Source organism: Leuresthes tenuis, unplaced genomic scaffold (genome assembly GCF_036924035.1).
Source record: "Leuresthes tenuis unplaced genomic scaffold, fLeuTen1.0.hap1 SCAF_3, whole genome shotgun sequence".
Lineage (NCBI taxonomy): Eukaryota > Metazoa > Chordata > Actinopteri > Atheriniformes > Atherinopsidae > Leuresthes > Leuresthes tenuis.
Window position 1 is genome coordinate 7901223 of NW_027325357.1, and position 22708 is coordinate 7923930.

Below are 22708 nucleotides of genomic sequence, written 5' to 3' on the forward strand. Positions count from 1 at the left end.
TTCTTTTATGTTATTTCCCCATACATTCTGCAACATAGAGGTTGAATTACAAAATATCATACGTATCATTTGAACTGACTGCAGCTTTACTGAACACAATCCATCCTGAGAATCTCACTAGGAAATGGCGATGCCATATTGAAAAGTAAAGCTGTAAGACGAATGTAGTAGAGTAGAAGAGGAAAAGTTTGATCAAATGGAAATACTCAAATGTGTACTTATGTGCAGTTACTTGAGTGGCGTATTTTCACACATAAGGCGCACCTAAAAGCCTTAAATTATCACAAAAATCGGCCGTGCGCCATATAATCAGGTGCGCCTTATATATGGGTTAAGTACAGAAATTAACCCCATAATTGAGGGTGTGCTTTATAATTAGGTGAGCCTTGTAGTGCGGAAAATACGGTACATGTACTTTATTACATTCCACCAGTGCTACCATGCATCTTTTATAACATACAAAAATGGGCCAGAAAAACAGCCCATTTGAAATGATGCAGACATTAACGACAATGCAGATAACAGCTGAATTAATTCATTTCTGAAGCCTCATGTTTAGAGTATCACTAAAAGCACCGGGCTATAAGCTGTGTTTTTACTCCTTATCATGGCAATGACAACTGTTGATGGAGCTGACACACAGTCAAAGAAAAAGAACAGAACCACACCAGCAAAGCACTAAAAAGCTGTGGCTATCCCAACTGGGCCTTCATGAAGAGCAACAGGAAGAGAACCACAGAGGATGATAACAGGAGGATTTTCAACAAACCAGATCTATGTACACTTCAAACCCAGCAACACTTTGAGACAAAGACTGGTTCACTCCAAGCACGAAAACACCAAGACACAAACTGGACAGTGTGGTGTATGCAGTGCAGTGTGGAACGCTCCGACTTGTACACTGGAGAAACCAAACACACACTCCACAGACACATGGTACAACACAGAAGAGCCAACACCTCAGGGCAGGACTTCGCGGTCCACCTTCACCTCAAAGCCAAAGGACACCCCTTTGAAGATGACAAGGTCCAAATTTTAGCCAGGGATGGTTTGAGAGAGGAGTGAAAGAAGCCATTTTTGTCAACCTGGAAGAAGATTTACTCAACAGAGGAGGGGGACTCAACGGTCGTTAGCAGTGGTGGGTCGTAGACCCTACATAACAAGTCTGGGTGGTTTCAGTCACATGGTTCATTATGGTCACATGGGTCATTTGCATGTGGTTGTGTGGTGAATCTCCTGGGTAGAGCTCCAAAGAGGACCCTGTAAGTGGGGGACCGGTTATGGCGGAGCCCACCTCGTCTGTTGAGTGAAGGTCCATCCGGGTTGATAAAAATGGCTTCTTTTTGTCTTCCTCTAGACATCATTCCAATACTCAAACCATGGAAAGGGTTAGGGCCACTCTGGTAATGTTCTTAATTTTGTTGTTGTGCAAATGATTCATGATTCTTAGTGGGCAAGAGATTCTGGAAAGGTCATTCTCTTTAGATACTGTCCTTGCTGCACACATTTGTCACATCCAAAATATTCGTTGTGAGACTTGATATTTTTTATAATAGATATCTTATAATAGAATAAAATTTATCTTGCAGGAATTCGACCCTGGCTGTGTGATGTTAGCCTCTCCTAATACCGATGAGTCCAGATACATTTTTAGTAGCTTTTTGAGGAGTGATTAATTTGAACTAATTCAAATGTCAGTGTGCCTATATGAACGTTTACATTAGAAAGAATTAAAGAAATATCAATCAGGACAAATAGAATTCTAAAAAAAAAAAAAAAAAAAAAAAAGCTTATTCAGAGAAGTCTACTGCAAAATAGACTGCATATAGACTGAAAACAGGCAAAACCTTCATGCATCATAACGTGGACATGTGTTTTGAGTGTAAAATCGGATAAACCTGTAAAGTTAATTTTGTGTTAAATCTATTAAATGCAGTTCCACTCTGACATTTACCATTTAGCAGGAACTACTAAGATTAGATACTGCAAGTAAATGATAATGCAGTAATGATCTTCTATGATTGATCAGGAAACAACCATCAACTAGCAGTAGTCTTGCACTTAAGTTAAGTAGTATGATAATCGTAAAATAGCGATAATATCTGACACCATTTGAGAAGTGAGGCCATATAAACTTACCTCTCTGCAGCTGTAAGAGTTGGTGTGTAGGTGACTTGCAATAATATTTGATTTATTTTTGGGATTGTAAACTCCTTGCTGTTAACAGTGGCGTCCTTTGGGTGTCACTGTAGGATAGGGTTCGTCCATGGTTCTGTGAGGTGTTAATAGCTTTAGTTTAATCTTGCAACATCTATTGTTATATTGCTTATTTTCTTTATTTTATTCACCCCGCCCCCCTCCCCACCCCCCATGTACAACTTCCCATTTCCATAAGTTGATTAGCTCTGAATTGTGTCGAACAAGTTAAGCAGTCCTGTATGTGCATTTGGAAAACCTTTTGTCGGGCCACTATTGAATTAACACACGTGTTTTCACATCCAGCAGGATTGATTTTTTTTTTCATGCGTAAAGCCTGCCAACGCATTTCGATTGCTTTTAAACCCAGTTTATCCAAAGTTCAGTTGGAGCATTTAATGGGCTTCTGGACTACAAAATCAATATTTACAGAGCAGAAGCAGAGCCAGAAAGGCCATTCAAGAGCTTTCACTGAGCACACTGCAGCTTCTGCTTTTACATTCAAGGGTTTCTCATGCGAGTTTTGCTTTATTTATAAGTTTGTTGGGATTTCAATGTGTCACACTTATAAATAGTATTACAAGATGGTGGCTAACGGTCTTAAAGTTTGCTTAACGGTTAAATGCGCGTGAATAGGGAGGAAATTTTGAATTTGCAACGTTAAAAGTTGAATTGTGAGAAAAGTAAATGCCTTTTCTTTAAAAGAAATATTAAATGTTGTGCACTTATTTGAAATACAGTCAGGATTAACACTTTGTCGTTTTAGTTAGTTATTTAATTATTTAGTAAGCAGATATGGAACGAAACCACTATACGATGGGCTAACGTTATGTTAGCAGCTTGCATAAAGAGGGATAGCAATAAATGAGCACTGTCTGTTATCGAACCACTCATTTAGTCACAGCTAATGTGAGTATTGTGTAATTTTAGATTGAGGGTAAAACTGACAGTCCCTTTTAAAACCTACTTCCATACAGTAAATCTAAATTGTTCGAGAACAAGGCTGCTTGTTGTAATACACATGTCGATTTTTGAGACCGACATTAATATGTCATTACGCCGCTTGTCATCTGAGTTAGCTCGTATTGTGGCCTTACATTTCCGGTATAGCGGTATAAGCGGAGCAGAGTTTCAGTAGGAAGTGAACTATCTTGACAGTGAAGCTCAGTCTCTTTGGTCGTTTTAGATGAAGCTCGCTCACTGTCCCCCAGTCAGAAAGCGCCCTGGAGTCACAACGGTGGTGGCGGACTTGTGACAGCACGGTAAGAGCATGACTTTAATCACGGACGATGCAAATATACCTTTAAGTACATCTTTACACACTGATTTTTTAACTTTTTTGGACTGACACAACAGCACGTGTGTCCAGTTCTGTGGTGGGATTTGGCCACAGGGCTGTTCGAGGATGTAGAAACAACGTTTCCAACATAAATCTACTAAGACTGTTTGTTAGACACAAAGTAGGCTTTATACTGACAGTTCAGTGACCTAATCGTTATGGTGTTGTGCTTTTATCTCTTAAGAAATCACTGGGGACTTGAGCTTTTGCTACTATACAAAATATATAATAAATATTATTTACCTAAATTATCCCTCAGGGCTTTAACTGTTAGGTTAAAGCAATGAGGGTTCACTGTGACTGATACAGCCAACATCTTATTACACATGGACCGCTTAATAGGTTCAGTCATTTCCAAGACCCATTTAACTGACATGTTATCTTCCATTTCTTCAGCTGCAAAACCTCGGCTGCATGTTGTTTGTTATTTTAGATAAGAAAGCTGCAGAAATAACATTTGCTTTCAGGGTAAAGGTGATAACTTGGACTGCTTTGAGCTAAATGCACTTATGGATCGAAGAAAACACTACCTTTACAAATAGATTTTCGTCTGTGGCAGATTGGCTATTTCCTTTGATGGTTTGTTTTAATTCCTCTCTAAAGGGTGGCTGTGAACTAATGCCTGCTCCAAACAGATGTTTTAGCAAAGGAAGTCTAAACTGTCGTTGCAGTTATTACAGCTATTGCTTTTTCTTCTATTTGAGGCATCGTTCTGCTTTGCTGTCTTTTTTTTTCTGATTTATGGAGCCATAATGTCCAAATTCAAGGTAAACCCAGTAAACAGATTGTTAGATGTATTGCTCGAGTGAACACCGGCTCAGAGTACATCAGCTCTCTGTTTGTAGAGTCTCATGTTGTAGTGATTTACTGGTTTAATAACATCACGCAGCTGTGGATGTGCTGCACCCAGGGAGCCTGGTTTACTCTACAGTTATTCATTACCTAGGTGTGATCAGGAGTGTCCTGTAGGGCAGCACAACAACAGCTGAAACAGGTAATCTCCTGTTATCTGTTTGTGCTTGTGCTAGCATCTATTTGCCACTCACTCGATCTTGACCAATGCTGATAAAAGAATTTGCCAGGAAGTCTACCAACAATTATCCTACAACGCCAAATACGTATGATAAACAACATTTGACCCTGTAATGCAAGTGGGGTCAGGTTAGCTGAACATAAAGCTCGAGCGGCTTGCCGTTGATACAGTCCGTGATGGTGACACACGATCTGTTTGGTGATATTTGATCACACGCACACGTCAGAGCACCTGAAACGTGCGCCGAATAATGACTTGGAGCCCTCCGATAACCAGGAATCTAAAGAATTTCAGAGCTGCAGCCTACATGTTATAAACCATGTGAGAGAAAAAGCAAGCTCTTTATATTTTCAATACAACAGTGCTCATGAATTACTAAAAATAACCCCAAAGTGTTAAGATTCTGGCAAAGACCCCCAGCTTAGCTCAACAATCCTCCCCCAGAGCAGCACAAAGCCGATCGCCGCAGAAAGTAGCTTTTTCTTTTTTTAACGCTTTTTTTAATCAGGGTGTTTCCTCCAAAGGAAACATCTCTGTGTAGTGACAGAAACAACCCGTCAGTGTTGTCTTTGCTGAGACTGAGACAGCCGTGCCTTATCTGTGGCCTTCAGGCAGAAACACAGGGAACCTTAAAGATAAAGTGTGGAAACAGAGGTTGCTAGATACATTTATGAATGTCTCCAGATGGAGTCATCATCCAAATTAAGTTTTCTTTCATTTGATATGTGAACTTAGAGACCTATTACGCACACACAGGCGCATACTTTACATGGCACAGGGTCGAGACCTTGCATACAAGTCAAGGAGGGCAGCGAATGGCATCAGATTGTACTTGTTGCTCGAATTAACAGCTTTGTACAATATAGTTATACCTGCAGTTAACATACAGGATTGCTGAACTGGACTAAACGTTATTGTTCTACTAAAGGATTCACAAAGACAGGGGTTAACTGAGAGCTTTAGATGTAAAAAGAAGTTGTTTTTTTTTTAATCTAGTCGTGCTTTGTGGTTAATCTCGATGGGACACAGAGGCTGTGAGCACATTTTTGGTCAAAGCCGCAAGGCAGAAGTCAGATTTTAACAGAAGTGGCTTCTTTCACAGAAGTCAAGTGAAGCGTCACAGAATACGGAGCTCACATGTTCACATGTTCTTGATATGTAGTCATATCTTGGACCACATCTAGAACGGGCATCTCCCTGGCTCCCATGGCGGTGGACACCCGGCTTATGCCAAACACACCTATAAATCATCTTGGTTTCCCTTCTTCAACTAATGTGTTTTACACTTGTTTTTTCTGTGTTTTTCTCAGAAAAGTCTTGCCTTCTCATTTTCCACTTTCAGAAATAAAATGCTCTCCGCCGCATGCATGCAGGACCCAATCACCAACACAAACACACGCCAGTTATTCTTGGAGGAATGCCCTCGCGCCACAAATAATCGTCCGGTTTGCAGGATCAGTGACGAATTACTGACGCATGTTTGAGGTTTACAGCCTCACTTAAAGGCTGTGGCCCCTTGTTAATCTAGTGTACTGTCAGCTTTTCTTTGGGAAGACATTGTGGGACACCATGGGGAATTTGCTACGAGTGGCACAGAACTGACCTTGACCGCACATTGTAAGTGTGAGACCTGCATCTTTTTATATTTTCACATGGTCACAAATTGCGTTACTTCCTTTGAGTGAGGCCATCCACAGGAACTCATCTGCAGATTACAGTTTTTACAGATGTTATTTGACGCAGCTCCCCAAACCACTATAGGGCGTTATCAACTGCATCGATCTCAGATGTTTCTGTCTTATTTCAGGATTTTACAGAGCAGCGTGTATTCGTGGAACTGATGATTTAAAGTATGAAAGTTAATTTACATGCTTCCCTAAAAGTGACTGGTGTTAGTCACCAAATTTCATGAACAGGAAAGGGGAAGTGGTGTTCTCACTGAGCGGTGATTCAGCCTAAAGGGGGGTCAGTCTGGGTGGCAACATGTTAAGCACTTCTACGCATTTTTCAATGCCAGGAAAGTGTTGGAAAACTGTGAATGCCCTCTCAGGAATGCGTGTGCGACAACAACACGGCTTGTGTCAGCGTGATTTGTTTATCTGCCATGTGAACCAACACAGACCGCATGATTGAATCAGATGTGTGTCGCTTTTTTTAGAAGAAAAAAACAGTTCCAGTAATTCAGTGAGCACTCCTTGTCTTGTTTAACGGAACAGCTGTTACCCTTTTGATTAATTGTAGGTTAAACAATAATTAGGTATGTGTGTCAAAAGGAAAAAATCAAACACCAGTGTCCCCATTAGACATTTCCCTGTCAGCTATAGGTCATATGAAACCATTTATATAATTGAAAGCGGCCCAAAACACTCGGTGTCCTCTTTCTCTACCCTCTCCCCCCACCCTCCTTATCTCACTCTATCTCTCAATACCTTTTAGTCCTCTGTTTTATAAGCTGATTGTGTGGCTTGGCTGGCCAGCTGCTGATCTTCTATTAGAGTTAATAAACACACCAGCACAGGAAGGGTTTGGTCATAAGTAGGATTTCACTTGTTGTTGCTGTTGTTTTTTGAGGCATGATAATGTGTACAGCCACTTCCTTCTCTCTGTACAACTGGGGCTGATCTGCAACATCTTGCCTGACGGTTAAAAACAGAAGATTTAACTGGAATCTGCGCTCCTGGTTTGCCCGGAATTCTCTTGGATCTTTGTGGTGGGAACATCTTCTTCTTTCTGTGGCATGTTTATGTGAAACAAGTTGGAAATAAAATAAAGCAAGGATCTGAGAATGGATTACCTCCTGGCTGTGTTTATGAGAAAACCTGATCTGTCTTGAATGTGTAAACATTCATGTTTAGTCAGTGTTTGAGGGATTACTCCGAGCAGAAGCAAGCCAGAACACGAGTGTCTGAGAGTCTCTCTGTACATCTGATGTTTAACTTATCTTAGCACAGTCTCAGAGTGGGAGTTATTAGCATTACCAACTAGTCTGGAATGAGTTGTGTCGCTGTGATAGAGCTGGCATTGTAGCATAAGGACATTGCATGTAAATATGTATCTTTAGTGCCTCACAAGAATCAAGCCTCAGTGGACCTGACACACACCTGGAATGTTTGTTTATAGTTTAGTAGGGCTACAGTAATTACGTTTATTGACTTAAGAAAATGTAGGTGTAATAGGTTTATAACATTAGAAATCATTAAAAACTTTTTTATGTTGTTGTTGAGGGCCGTCCATTTATTAAAGAGTCTCTTTGTAAACTGTTGAGTGGCAGGAAGTTCCTCCTTCTGCTGAAGTATTTGTAAGTAGCTTCTGGATTAAACTGGATTACACATTGTCTTTTAGAGTAATCAGGACTTCTTAAAAATGATCTGGTGGTGTGAATCATTGCATTCAAGAAATCTAGACAAATTTTACAAGCTGCAGTCATCCTAATCCTGTATATATTCGAGAGGCTTTTGTTGAGTAACATCACTCTGAAAGAAGAAAATAGTTTGAAGGTCGTGGGTTGCAGAAAAACTTTCAGCAATTAACGATGAATCTTTTAACGCTTTCATGAAGGATGGAGGGAAGCAGATGCTTTCAGTGGACCCCGTGAATTCACAGGAAGCTGTTAAAGTAAAATGATTAAGCCTCAAACCTTTATATTTGCTAGAATGGGTAGAACAATAGAACAAGTCATAGATTGTAGCTTCAAAGTTTAGTTTAGTTGTCTGTGTGCAGGTTAAACAGATTATTTCTTTTATTTCTTTATTTTTTAACATTCCAATATTTACTGGTGTTTGTTTAAGGATTTTAAGATAAACATTCACCTTTTAAACTTGGGGTTAAGTTTTACACTAACTTCACCAAAGTACTAGTTAATATATAGCCAGAGTTTAGTGCTCTTTATTCTGTGTGCTCATTGTCATTTGAGCTGTTAAATCTAAAGTTTTTACTCGTATATCTCAGTCCTCTTTACACTCTAGTAAACTATTCAATCGTCAGCGTGTATATTTGTAGTTTTGAGTGAGTGATTAAACAGAAGAGGAGCTGGCTGTCATGTCAATCAGTTAACAGCTACCACAGGAAACAACCACAACATCTAGTAGGAGGAGGGCATTTTCTTTTCTGTTGCTTGCTACTTGCTTTGTGCTCCTCCCCTTAGTCTATTGTGTCCTATAGAAAGCACGCTGGGTGTGAACTACAATGGTGAGATTCCCTCCCCAAATCTAAGTGAAACCACATTGGGGAATGTACTCCAGCCAAAGACACACACAGTCGCACAATCACTCCTGCACACTCAATCCAAGTCGTGCAAATCGCTCAAGTCAGGGCTCCTTCCTGTTTTTCACTAGTTCCGTCTTCTCTCGTGCCGTGTTTGCGTAGACTGGGCTCAAAAGGAAGTCCAGGAAGAGAGAGGGAGAGAGAACCTACAAGGAGATCTCACCGGGTGTTTCGGGAAGAGGTTTTGTTGGTGGTGTTAAGTTTACCCCCGCATGTCTCTGCCTGAAGCCATGGGGGCTGTGAGAGGAGTTGATAGATTAGAAAGGAGCAGAAAAGGGCTCTCAAAGAAGAGGACTGACTCTTTTTTTTAAAGCCATCTCGGTAAAAGGGCAAAATAGCTCCAACCAGATAAACCAGATTCCTCTGGATGGATTTTAAAGGGCAACTCTGCTCTGAAACCTCAGAGACGGCTGAGGAATAGGCGTCACAGTCAAAAACTCTCACATTACCAGGAGAAGGTAGCAGCTTGAAGGAACATGGAAGCACTGAGAGAGTCATTTCTCCATCTGACTTTTCAGATGTCAACATACAAGAGAGCCACGCTAGATGAGGAGGACCTGGTGGACTCCACAGGTGACGAAGTCTACCCATCTTCACCCATGCAGGTAAATGTTATAACACGCTACAAATATACCATGGATTGCATTACTGTGTGCCTTTTAAGGCTCCACACATTAGAAGACAACACCTCCTTCAACAAATGTACACTCAAGCCAAGTAACATCATGACACAAAGAACATCCACTAATTTTGTGTTAACACAAAACTGGGATATGGGTCAGTAAATTCTGCCCTCTCAAAAAAACAGGTTCAGTTAAATGTCAGCATTCCACAATTTCAACATATCAGTGTCAACTTGCATGTAAGGTATGTGATATAATATTAAGTATTTCCTGTAAGAGAACATCATTTTATTGATATTCTTATTGAGTTGACACATGAATAGAATCACATTTATAACTCAGGTCCAGTAACGTGCAATAGAATGGTTTTTAGGATGTTACTCAGCAAAAACCTGCCAAAACTGTGGCTTCAGCCGGCATTTTGAGGCACATATTCCACACATTTGTAGAAGAAACAGTGGCTCATTTTCAGCTGAATCCACGTGTAATTCCTGACATATGCTGATAAACTTGAGATTGCAGAAAAAAATGTAAAAAAAAAGGCACATTGGCCTGAATCTCTATGTTAAAGAGTGTTGTGCACACATCTGTGCTTTAGCCCATCTTTATGTTGCACATTTATTATGAGTTCAGACTCTTAATTTTACCAGAAAGAGCTCAAACAGTGCTTGGATTCAAAGCTAATTCTACCTTTTAGGCTAATATACCGCGATAATGGAAGGTGCACTTGTTCACTGCCAAGGCCTACACTCCAAAATACAGTTTTGGTCCAACTCAACTCCACATGCTGAGCTCTTAGGATTAAGAGGCCACTGTGGTTTGGCATTTACTTTGATCACATTAAATTTGACTGTTGGACTCTCATCTAAACTAATAGCTGTAAATCTGATCCTTATATACACACTTCAGGCTTAATTGACTTCCACAGCGTATATATGCGAGGTCCAGAGGGTTGCTTTTATTTACAGCGGGGATAATCAACGATGACCCAGAGGGCTAAATGTGCCCATTGAAGGATTTGTTAGTGGCTTTTGGAATCAGTCCTGTATGAAGCTTGGCAGCTTTAACCAAAGGAACATTTAGTAGAAATGAGTGCAGGAGAAGGTTATACTTGTGTAAATTTTGCGTAAAAAAGTCAAGTTACTCCATGGACTTTCTTCCTACTTTCAAGCTTATTTTCTGAGAAGCGATGTGCAATGTTCGTTAAAGGTCAGTGTAATAAACTGGTTACTTTTGTTCTGTTTCTTGTCCTTGTTCAACATCATGATCCACCATTTCATCCGAACCATAAAAGAAACACAGTTCAGTGGGATCATTATGTCTGTCCTCGATCTGGGCAAAAGGAACAAGTCCTTTATGAGTCAGAGAACAATTGAAGAATGCCAAACCTTTTCTATGTATGAGCGTTGAGAAGGTCGTTACAGAGGAGCCATTGTGCTCTGAAATCAAACCTGTCATCAGATCCCTGAGAAACTGTTTAAATTTACACAAAATTTTCCACACAGAATTAGCTCAACAAAGTAACATTTTCGACTTTGTTCATGTACAGTATTTCAAAGCTGTTATTGTGGGTAATTCGATCATGCCGAATCGCCCTCTAACAGTTATCTGTGAACCGGCTGATCAGCACTTTTTTTGTGTTTGTGTTTGTGTGAGCAGGTAACCTTTCTGCAAGGCCGGAGTGTCACATGTTGGTCAGACAAGACACAGAGAGAGAGGAGGCTGCTGGTCTTAGTTTGCTTCCTGTCAGTCGCCCTGTTCATATGTCTTGTATCTGCGGGAGTCTTCTACAAACAGGGTGAGTTCAGGGTGTTTTTGCCCTCAATGTCAGTGCCAAACACTGAAAAGGAGCAATATGTGTGAAGGAGACTGATGAAGAAACAGCAGAAAGATTTATCCTTTTCATTCGACTTTTATATTTACACACCATCAAATTAGATAGAATAACTTCTCAATCTTTCCTGATGAATAAAAGTACACACTATCACCCTATTGTCTGTCCATTAGATATGAAGCTGATTAGTTTAGCTTAAGTAGTGGACACATGGAAAGAATGAGAAATATACAGCAAGAAATGTCCCTATGAGCACCTCTGAAGCTCTAAAATCAACACATTACATCTCTTTAGCTTTGACTGCTCTAAGCGGAAATGTGAAAACTACAATTCACCATTTTACGGAGACTTATGTGTCGAAACCTTTTACTGTCATGTTACTCTGGTTCCAGCTACACAGATCCCCTGACAGACAAAACCAGTTAGCTCTCACCTGTGCAGCTGTACACTGCTGCATTCAGGTCCTCCACTGGTCAAAATGTGTTCCTTTCACTAAAATCCATTTTTATTTCAAGTCAAATCACCACCTTTTTCTAGCAATTGACAAAGCTTCAGAGACAAATTTTCTTCAGTCAAACTGATTTGTCATTCTTTACCTGTCTAACCTCACATTATGTCTTATATGCACACTACATTCATTTGGGATGATGAACTCTCATAAAGCTTCTGAATACAGAAGAAACATGACAAAAACAGAGGTCTTGTAACCATCTTTGGAAATTAAGATAGCTTTGTTGTTTTCAAGTCTTTTGGCTTGTAAAGTTTCAATCTTCAGAGATTACTTTGTTTATTAGAGAAAAAATATTAAATGTTCAAGTTTTAACATTATCCCTAAACCCTCAGCTGTTGCAAAGTGTAGCCTTTATACTCTGAAACCACATATATCTCTTTATTGATCCATATTGAAAACATAGAGCGCTTTTCAGTCCTATACTGTATAAGTTATTCTTTTTTATTTCTTTTAGCTGAGGCCACACCATCAGTTTAACTGCCTAAAAACAACCTTAAAATCTCTCCCTTGAGCTTGCTCATTATGGAAAAGGACTTGTGGATTTACCATCACATCCTGCCTCCTTCTCATCAGTGTTTGTTTCCTCAATTTTACCATGGGAAACTGGATGCCACTTCCTCCCATTCAGCATCGCATGTCAGACCACACTTTGAAATAATAAAAGGAACAAGGATGAAATCTCCTCTGGGAATTACTAACCTCATCACTGCTCATAATTTTGTCTCCATGTCTGTCTTATTCCTTATTTGGATGGGTGGTGAAGGTCACCATGCAAGTCAAGAGTTAGAGGTGGACCTGTTTTTGTGCTATGTAATGACTAATAGTTTTCTTTCAGTGCTTAGCTCAGTTCAGTCAACAGCTTTAATGTTTAGACTTATAAAAGCAACATATCACAATCAATTGGTGATAGTCAACACGTGACATTGCTCCCTTTCATTTTTCAGCTAACCATTTATAAAGGATTTCTACAGGGATAAGGACTCCCTCCAGGTTCTATATCTTGGCTTACAAAATTATAGCTTCCAGATGCTCTGAAAATCCTCATGCATATTTGTCTTACCATGAAATATTTTCAGATTGTCCGCTGTGGTTGTGTTTCCCTCTAGCTGATACAGCTGAAAGTTAAATATCTAGGTATTTAATATGTTTTTGTCATGTCTTTTCCTTGCAGCTCACCCAGGCTTGTGCCTAACAGAGCCATGCATTACTGTGGCTAATATGGTCCTGGGAGCCCTGGACAGATCCGTAGACCCCTGCCACGACTTTTACAACTTTGCTTGTGGGGGTTGGGTGAAGAACAACCCCCTCCCTGAAGGAAAGTCCCGCTGGGGTTCTTTCAGCAACCTTTGGGAGCACAACATGCTTGTAATGAAGCATTTATTAGGTAAGGGTGTTCATTTAAACTCAGAGTCCTTTGTCCTGCTTTCTCCCTGGGCAGAGGTGTATTTTCCAGCAGGTTTTCCAAGGCTTCTTTTTCAGTGACATCATTTATTTGAGCAGAAAACACGACGATGAAAGGACTGAGTAAGGCAGAAGAGAAGGCACAGCGATATTATCAGGCCTGCATGAATGAGTCCAAGATTGAGGAATTAGGAGCAAAGCCTTTACAGCAGCTCATCAGCCAGGTATGCATCTTCACAAGAAGTTAAACATCAAACAAATTCCTCGTTTCGGTTACTCATTTTTGATCAAAAGAACTCATTTCCGTGCATCATCAAGTGTTTGCTTTGTTGCTGTCTGGTTCAGATCGGAGGATGGGCGCTGACTGAACCCTGGGACAAGGACAACTTCCAAGAAGTTCTGCGAACAGTGTCAGCCGGCTTACGCACCTCTCCGTTCTTCACTGTGTTTGTTAGCACAGACTCCAAAAACTCCAACAGTAATGTCATCCAGGTATAAAGATTTCATAAAGCCTGTTTTTTAAATGATTTTATTGGTTTATCTCAAACTATATGTTTATATCTCATATAGCACTTCTTCAGAGAAATCTAAATCCCCACTGATTTACATTCATATAGAAGCAACTTTTACAGGCTTCCCTTAAGAGACAGATTTTATTTGTTATTCTGAGAACAGGCCTCTCTTTATTTCTGCGTTGTCACGTTCAAACTATTACTTGGAAGCAGATTCATTAGCTATGTGGGGTGTCATGAGACAGTTACAATTCTGTAAGGACTTTGACTATTAAGGTTGGCACTAAGAATGAAAGCAAAAGGCTATTTGTGTGTGGGTTGAACACACATTTGAACAGTTTCTTTTGACTGCAGGTGGATCAGTCAAGCCTGGGACTACCCTCACGGGATTACTACCTCAACAAAACAGCAAATGAAAAGGTATAATGGGCACATTGTTTATGGGCACGTTGTTACCAGCTGTGTCCTGATTTTACAGTTGTTAAGATGAAAATGTGCATACGTTGAAAACAAAAAAAATTTTTTCAGTTCACTTAGAGTTTAAACTCACCCAAAGGCTCCCTACATGTCTCCAAAGGAAGCCAAGAAATAATAAATATGTGTTTCAGCTTCAGAGGATAAACCCTGTACAGCAGGTTACAGTTGAATTCTTTAGGATTACTTGTGTAATTTAATTTAATCACACACACAAACCCCCACCTCTACTCATTGTTCTGCTCACATGGACTCTGCAGTATCTCACGGCATACCTCAACTTCCTCGTGGAGTTAGGGGTTCTTCTGGGCGGCTCAGAGGAGACATCTCGGACGACGATGAAAGAGATTGTAGACTTCGAAACCACCCTGGCCAACATAACAGTCCCTCAAGAGGAGAGAAGAGATGAGGAGCTCATTTACCACAAGATAACAGCCAGGGAGCTGAAAGTGAGTGTCTTTTGGTTTGATGATGTCAGCTAAAACCAACCACAGTGGTGTACAAGGAATTTAAAAAGAAGTTTCTCCTAAGCATGACAGATAATGTGTGTTATTAAAGAAAGAGTTATAGCTCAAATGTTTAAATAGGTCAGCTTAAACATAAATCTTTAGGACGTGAGATTGAAAAGAAACCAAAAATATTTTTCCAACACGTGTCCAAGTGTGTGTGTGTGTTTTAAAATCTTTTGCTGTTTCAGGATCTGGCTCCTGCAGTGGACTGGATGCCATATCTCACAGAAGTGTTTGCGCCTGTTCCACTTAACGAGTCAGAGCCAGTGGTTGTTTATGCCAAAGAATACCTCCAGAAAGTTTCTGACCTCATAGCTAAAACAAATAAAAGGTGAGATACTTTCTCATTCATTCTTAATAGTTTTTCAATGATGTTTTAAAGACAGGTTGCATGTTGCTGCATAACCACAATTATATAAATATCCTAATAAACGTGCATGTTTTATACTGTTTACATCAAATAAGCCTCTTATTGAAAGACACAATAGTGAGCATTCAGATAGTACTGAGTCCAATGTTTTCTTTTTGCAGCTTACTCAACAACTACATGATAATGAAGGTGGTGAGAAAGATGGTTTCTGTTTTAGACCAAAGATTCCAAGATGCAGAGCAGCACTTCCTCGAGGTCATGTATGGGACTAAGAAGGTAAGAATCGGGCGTTTAGAGTATTTAGTCACTGTAATCCAGTATAACACTTTTAAATGTAAACAGAGGTGGGGATAAGCAGATAAAAGAGAAAGAAAATAATAGAATAGAATGGAAAATACTTTATTCATCATTCAAGAAAACAGCAACATCATGTACATGTATGAACTGATGGCTGGTTGTCTTATTACTACAATACTTTTTTTATTATGTTTCTTAATTGCGTGTAATATTTAAGTCCTGGATTGAGTACACATAGCAAATTGACATGTTGCCACAAATTATAGATTGTGCCTATGGGAGTATTTTGTACTGCGAATGGCATCCTTAAACTGTGCTGTTTTAGAAACAGAGGTGCAAACAGCTCATTTCAGAAGTAACAGGAGCACAAATCATGGTAGTTACAAACAAGTTGAGTTTTAGATAATCAGGAGACAGACTTATTACAACACAAGCCACTTGAGCATGAACCTAATTATCCTCTTTTTGATTATTTCTGATTATCCTGTTTTTTATGATTTAGGTCCGGACATATTAAAGGAGAATCACAGTCAGAGCTTCGAACTTACCAAATAGCCATTTATCAGTTTAGTCTAAACCTCTGGGGCCTTGTAAAAAGCTAAAATGAAGGCCTGTGAATATAAAGCTGCTGGTTTTCAGTGTTGGTAACATGGTGTTCCTCTGACAATACCCCAGCTACTCTCACGCACTCTTTCCTCTCGTCTGTTTTGAATCTGTCCACACCTTTCAGATCCTAACTTATCGCTGCGTCTTGTTAGTAACTACCAACTTTTTGATGCCAGAACAATTTGTGCCAGGCTTAGAGGGGTAGTAATTCTGAACCCAAGTGCTGTTTTGGATTAGATGTTTAGCTGATTTGTTACCATGCAGAGAAAAACCCCAAATACCCAGTCAGCTGAATTACATAATATCTTTTTAGTGCCCTAACCTATACTAGCAGAGGATCTGGCCTATATCCAAACATCTGAGTTTAGAGAGTCTTTCTCTTGACCCTGTGTTCTTGTGTTTGACACAGTGTTCTTTTTATACTGAGCACAGATAAAAGAAATAGCCACCAACAGAGAAGCAGACTTTTCCCTTTACAAAGCGTAACTGGAGCAGGCAAAGTCTTTTCAACATCGGCGTACTGGAGCTAAAGCAGAAATCTCCACAGTAAACACAATCTGCTCTGCCTAGACACCACTACACCACAGATTAATAAAACACGATTTACTTCTTTAATGGGTGAGAGGATTCACAGGTGAAGATGTTTGAGTACTTTATGGCTCTTCATCAAGATGTACTTCCTTCAGAGTGAGTAACTGTTTAACTGGGAAGGCTCCAGTGACCCCAGCCCTTATCTAAACAAGATCCTGTTCCCTCTGCTTTGTTTTCCACCCGGGTCAAGCTGTAATAACAAACCAAGACTTTCTATGTGTGTCTTTGTGGTTCTGTTTTATGTTAGAATGCAGCTGAGTCTCTTTCCATCTCTTAACTGTGGGCCAAAGTAGATTTTACAGCTTTGCTTGCTTAGAAGACTCCTCATTTCCTCATTGTGACCTTGTTCCTTTTTACATACTTGCAGCACCACTTGTCCCTCGCTTCACCTGATGATACATTGTTCACACGGGGACTGTTTCATACCTGCAGCCAGTCAATAAGCCGGTTCAATGCTTTACTTCTAAAATCGTGGTTTTAGAAATAAAGCAGCTGTGACAGCTGTTGAAAATTAATGTTGTGTTTAAATCTTGCTTGTTTCTGTGAATCTAAGAAAGGCTTAGCATCAAGAGAAAGAAAACTACATTAGTCAATGCTTTTCACCCACAAGTTTCACGATGCTCCGTGCTTGGTAAAACACCTTGTTAAAAACAAGGATACCATTATTTTGGCAACTGACATCCCTCCCTTTTATTTTTACCTCGTTTGTCTTCTGATTGTTGATTTATTTGAACTATTTCACTTTTGCGTGTAGATTGGCTTAGAATTGACGTGTGGATTGTACTGTTGTTGCTGTTCTGTCTAAAACACACAACATGTTCTACAGATTATCTTTTGTCTCCCCTGCATGAATTGAGTCCATAGTGCATCTTCACTTCACTTCAAAGAGAAACCCATCCATCCTCAGCCTGTTCAGTGTCTGGGGTTTTTTACAACCCTTATTCCAAAATGAGTTTGGATGCTGAGTAAAAACAGAGTACAATGATTTGCAAATTTTATAAATCAACATTTTATTCACAGTAGAATGTACACATAAAAAGAGCATTTTTATGCTCTTTTTATGTGTAGTCATGTTACTCACCTGTTGTCAGTTGCTCTATTTAGTTGCCCCAGCTGTTTCTTTTTAGTACCACTTAGTTTCCCAGCCGTTTGTGAGACATGTTGCTGCAATCGAATTCAAGATGAGCTTTTGATTTTCATGAAAAAGTGAAATGCCTCATTTTCTACATTTAATGTGTTTTCTGCATTCGATTGTGAAAAAAATCATTGCTTTCTGCTTTGATTTTCATATTACTCAGCATCTTGCCTTTGCTTTGGAACTAGGGCTGTAACAAGCACACACTCGTTACGGAGCAGCATGGGACTATGTGGAAAGAGCAGACTTACGAAAAACACTGTTGTTTGCTTGCTTTCACTCCACTTTAGTTTCACAGCTGTTCTCCTCACCCACGCATGCGGCCCACAGTTGAGTGCAAGCGGTTTAGAGTAATCTGACGTAGATAAATGTAAGAGATTTTTATCTCCACCTTCAAAATGTCAGAAGTGGCCAAGCTGTGTATAACAAAATAAACTATAATGTAACATTGTAATGTTTGTCTTGTTGTGCCATTTTTGTAGAGCTGTACTCCACGTTGGAAGCTGTGTGTCAGTGACACAGACAGCGCCCTGGGCTTTGCTCTTGGAGCCATGTTTGTCAAAGCCACCTTTGCTGAGAACAGCAAAGCCGTTGTAAGTGTCTCAAGAGCCGTATCACACAAGAGCTACTCCTGCGGTGTGAGATGATGTGATTTTGACTTTTCTCTTCTGTGCTCCAGGTTGAGGACATGGTTGCAGAAATCAAATGGGCGTTTGAGGAAAGCTTGAAGTACGTGAGCTGGATGGACTCGGAAACCAAAAAAGCAGCAAAAGAAAAGGTGGGTGTGAGACATTGCATATTTTTCCCTGGGAAGTCCTCTCACTGATGCTCTACGGAGAGAGTCGTTGCAAAACACTTTTCTGTGCTGAAGTGGCAGAGAATGACAGCACTGCCACCTGCTGTGTAAATGTGTCTTTTACAGCCTTTAACTCTCATCTCTCACAGGCAGATGCGATATACAACATGGTGGGTTATCCAGAGTTTATCATGAATGCCACAAAGCTGGACAAAGTGTTCAATGATGTAGGTAAATGTGGAACTGCTGCTGTTGTGTTTCTCAGAGTCTCATTCACCTCATTCAAACAGTGAAGTCCCTTTTTTCGTTGCCTTTTGATTCCTCTCTTCTTTTAGTTTATGGTGGTGTCAGAACTTTACTTCCAGAATGTCATGCAGTACTACAACTTCTCAGCCAGAGTGACTGCAGACCAGCTGAGAAAAACTCCCAACAGAAACCAGTGAGTTGCTCCACACTGCCCCTCTTCCCTCAGAGGAGGTGGCACGCTTCAATGGGAAGGCATTCCCATTATACTGACTCAGCAGAATTCGGCTGCCATCCACAAACGTTCCCAGGCAACCAGCTTTTCTCCACTGAACTGATCCTTGTCACTAATTGGGCTGTGGGGGAGGGGTTAGATGAGCATTCCCATGCCCTCCTAACTGATCTGTAGTCTGCCTGGCATAGCAGGTTGTGCAGAATCAATATTCTCAATTTGCAGTTTGATGTCAGCAAAGCCTTGTAGCTCTGTGTTCCTTGTTTTGCAGGTGGAGCATGACCCCTCCAACTGTAAATGCATATTACAATCCAACCAAGAATGAGATGGTTCTGCCAGCAGGAATCCTTCAAGCTCCGTTCTATAGTCAATCGTGGCCTAAGTATGTGTTCCATGTTGCAATTCAGTTTCTAATTTCTCATTTTTATTTTACGGTTGCCAGGCGACCAGCCTTAGATATGTCCAGAAATATCAAACAGTTGCTTTAACTAACAGTTGCTTTCATAATATATGAGTAAGTATATATTATTGTTTTTTCTCCTTACAGAGCTCTTAACTTTGGTGGCATTGGAGTGGTTATGGGTCATGAACTGACTCATGCTTTTGATGACCAAGGTTAGTAAAAACTAAAACTGCTTTTATTTCAGTAGAAAAAACAGGTCCTTGTGGTTTGCATTTTTTTAAAATGAATTATTAATTGAAGCAGGAGGTGGCAGAAAATTCAATAATGTTTCCTACTTTTATCTGAAGGAAGGGAATACGACAAGGACGGAAACTTACGATCCTGGTGGAAGAATTCCTCTGTGGAGGCCTTCAAGAAGCAGACCCAGTGCATGGTGGAGCAGTATGGAAATTATAAAGTCAACCAAGAGCCTCTGAATGGAAGACACACCCTTGGAGAAAACATCGCTGATAACGGGGGACTAAAAGCTGCTTACGAGGTCCGATGTCAGACAGGAGCTGTAACTCTCCTATAATGATTTCTATTTTTCAAGAGAATTTTTAAAAACATGGATAAAATTCCATTTTGTAAACGATGTAGGTTTTAAAAAAATTGTTCTGCAAGAAAACATTTGGATTGTTACGGAAAGCATAGATGTTTACTCTTGTGTTTCCCATGGCAACTTTGTCAGATCCCCTGTTTAGAATGTCAGAAAACTATTAACAAGCCTCTGGCATTAATCCTCCGAGTTAGTTTATATATTGGGACTGCCTCAGTTCATGTCCATTAATCTGTATTGGAAAAAGCAGGTTGTGTAGTTTACAGTGAAGCCTGGAAATGCAACAGGTGGTTATGAGTGGCCTTGTCAGCCTCTAGTTACTTACTTGCATGCACACATTCTTTCCATGTAATCAAAGGTCAAAAGCTATGAAGCAGATGAGCAAGTAATATGGAAGTGAAAGTGACCCAGCATTAAGCAATGCATTTTCTTTGACTGAATTATACAAACTTGAAGCTTGACTCTTCTTCTCTTGGATCTTAACACCTATGTCGTTTTCTGTGTGAGGAGAAAACAGTGATTGCATCTGTGTAACATGATCATTTGTTGCTTTGAAGGCTTATGTGAACTGGATTAGAAGGAATGGTGAGGAGGCCACGTTGCCTGCCCTTGGAATGACAAACCATCAGCTGTTTTTTGTTGGATTTGCCCAGGTTTGTATCCGTTATTGCATATTCTGTACTGACTCTAAAGACTAATACTGATCCAGCCCTAACGTTATGTCATAAAACTCACCTCTGGATGTAGTTTGAGATATGAAAAAAATGACCTTGGAATGTAACTTGTGTCTGATATGTTTATTTTTAAGCTATATTGTGTCAATTGTGCTATACCGTTCATTTCAAGTTAGAGTGCTGGACATAAGATGTCTCATACTTACATGACAAGGCCACTGTCAGCGTGTGTGTGCTGGAGGCCTCATATTTCAGTAAAACACTTACACAAGTTTCAGACCGGATCGTGACTGGTTCCAAAGAAGTCGTTATGACACCAAATCATGTTTGTACATCGACTTGTAAGAGACTTGCAAGAGATAAACTCTCAGCAGATAAATGTGAAAATGTTGTCCAAGAACAGGAAAAATACAAATATCAGCAAAGAAAAAGGTCAAATATTAATGTAACTTGGCAAATAATATCAAATCTCTTAACTCAAAAAATATATAGCCGACTGGAGTTCTGACCCATGAGGCTCATGTCCAGATGTACATTGAGATATGAAAATGATCAATAGTAACGTGTGTCTGATACTGATGTCGTCCCCCTGTCTTTGCCCAACCTTCTACCTCTTTCCAACATGACTAATCATAAAGTTAGCCCATTCCCTGGAATCTATCCTTGAATTGAATACATTTTGAGGACTACATGTGGTTTTTATTTATTTTTATAATCTTTTTTCACTTGCAGGTATGGTGCTCTGTCAGGACACCTGAGAGCTCACACGAGGGCATAATCACAGATCCTCACAGCCCATCGAGGTTCAGAGTCATCGGCACCATCTCCAACTCACGTGAATTCTCAAAGCACTTTGGCTGCAAAGCAGATGCTCCCATGAACCCTAAAAACAAGTGTGAGCTCTGGTGATGCGTAGTTGCTCATTGTTGGGTTTCACAAAGGAGTGAAATGAACATTTGGGAAAACAGCACAAGAATGACAAAGTCTCTCTGGGCGGAAAAGGCAAGAACCACTGAAACCCTTAATGCCTTGCCACTTAATGCTTATTGGGCTGCTTATCGGGACAGAATGTGCCTGCATTTTGTCGAGGATTGCAATCTTCAGTGCTCCTCCACAAGGACTGGTTGTCTAGGAAGCAACTTCCCTCAAGCTCCTAAATTAAATGTAGCTATTAATGTGTTTTTTCAACACTGGAAACCCAACAAATGGTTACAAAAATGGGGGAACCACTTACATTTTGCAAAGTGTTTGTTCATCATACTTTTTTTTAACATTACTTTCCACTGTGCTTGGATCTACTTTGGTCTGTTGTATTCTATTTATAGTTATATTTTTGTAAAGCAGTAAACAATGGACCTGCAAAATTTATAACCATAATAAAAAAAATTGTATTATAATTTGTTTCAATCCTGCAACTTTGTCTCTGTACCGTTACACATTTAAAAAATGTTGTGTAAAATACTGCGAAACTGTGTCATTCAGAACATGGGCATGGGCCAAGCCATGATGTGCCATACATGTAAGAGTTTATGACAATTTATTTTGTATAGTAAAATCCATCTCAAAACGTGTTTGTTTGAGTTGCACTGATTGGTTCAGCTGTTTGAAGTCATCACAACACGCACATGCTTCATGACTATATTCCGAGGGGCTCAAATTTCACTACTGAACAAATTACAGTAAATTTAATAGGGAAATCTGTGAATTTATAGATGCGATGCTGCCGTTAGTACGGTAGATGGCGCTGTTAACACGTGCACTCACTGAACCGTAAGATTCGGTCAACGGCTCAACCGTAGCGTGAAAACAATACGAGAGCTTTACACACATTTTAATTATGTTTGACCAAATAAATGTCTCCATTTGTGAATGCAAATAAGCGACTTCGTTTATGTAATTTCATCAGTTAATGTATCAGTTAGAATTAAACATTCATATTTTCTGGACCCAAATCTTGTTAACTCAGTTGAGTCTTTTTTATTTATTTTTTGTTAAGAAACAATTATCATAACAGTATGAGGAAATAAAAAAAAAAAGAAAGAAAGGAATGCCGTGCACGTTTTGGTGC

General features: G+C 39.9%; 1 protein-coding gene across 2 annotated transcripts; it reads left to right on the forward strand.

Annotated features, from left to right (window-relative positions):
• The first annotated feature begins 3358 nt into the window (after positions 1–3358).
• On the forward strand, positions 3359–22210 carry ece1 (endothelin converting enzyme 1). Of its 2 annotated transcripts, XM_072381614.1 has the most exons (19): positions 3359–3458; positions 9350–9436; positions 11114–11252; positions 12971–13183; positions 13300–13424; positions 13546–13692; positions 14067–14132; positions 14447–14635; positions 14884–15026; positions 15227–15341; positions 18177–18287; positions 18374–18472; positions 18640–18717; positions 18826–18929; positions 19237–19347; positions 19513–19580; positions 19716–19906; positions 20524–20619; positions 21373–22210. In XM_072381614.1, exons 2-19 carry the CDS (start codon positions 9350–9352, stop codon positions 21547–21549), a joined length of 2259 nt encoding a protein of 752 aa, XP_072237715.1. In that variant the 5' UTR covers positions 3359–3458; the 3' UTR covers positions 21550–22210. The 2 variants fall into 2 exon arrangements, with proteins under 2 accessions (XP_072237715.1, XP_072237714.1); XM_072381613.1 differs by lacking the exon at positions 3359–3458 and having other exon boundaries at positions 8810–9436.
• Positions 22211–22708: the final 498 nt, after the last annotated feature.

What these genes read in the sequence shown, in the direction of transcription:
- ece1 (XM_072381613.1), top strand. Translation starts at nt 9,308, where the DNA reads ATGGAAGCACTGAGAGAGTCATTTCTCCATCTGACTTTTCAGATGTCA. An exon ending in CCAACAGTAATGTCATCCAG is followed by an intron (nt 13,693 to 14,066) that starts GTATAAAGATTT and finishes TTTTGACTGCAG; the next exon opens with GTGGATCAGTCAAGCCTGGG. An exon ending in AAAACTCCCAACAGAAACCA is followed by an intron (nt 18,930 to 19,236) that starts GTGAGTTGCTCC and finishes CTTGTTTTGCAG; the next exon opens with GTGGAGCATGACCCCTCCAA.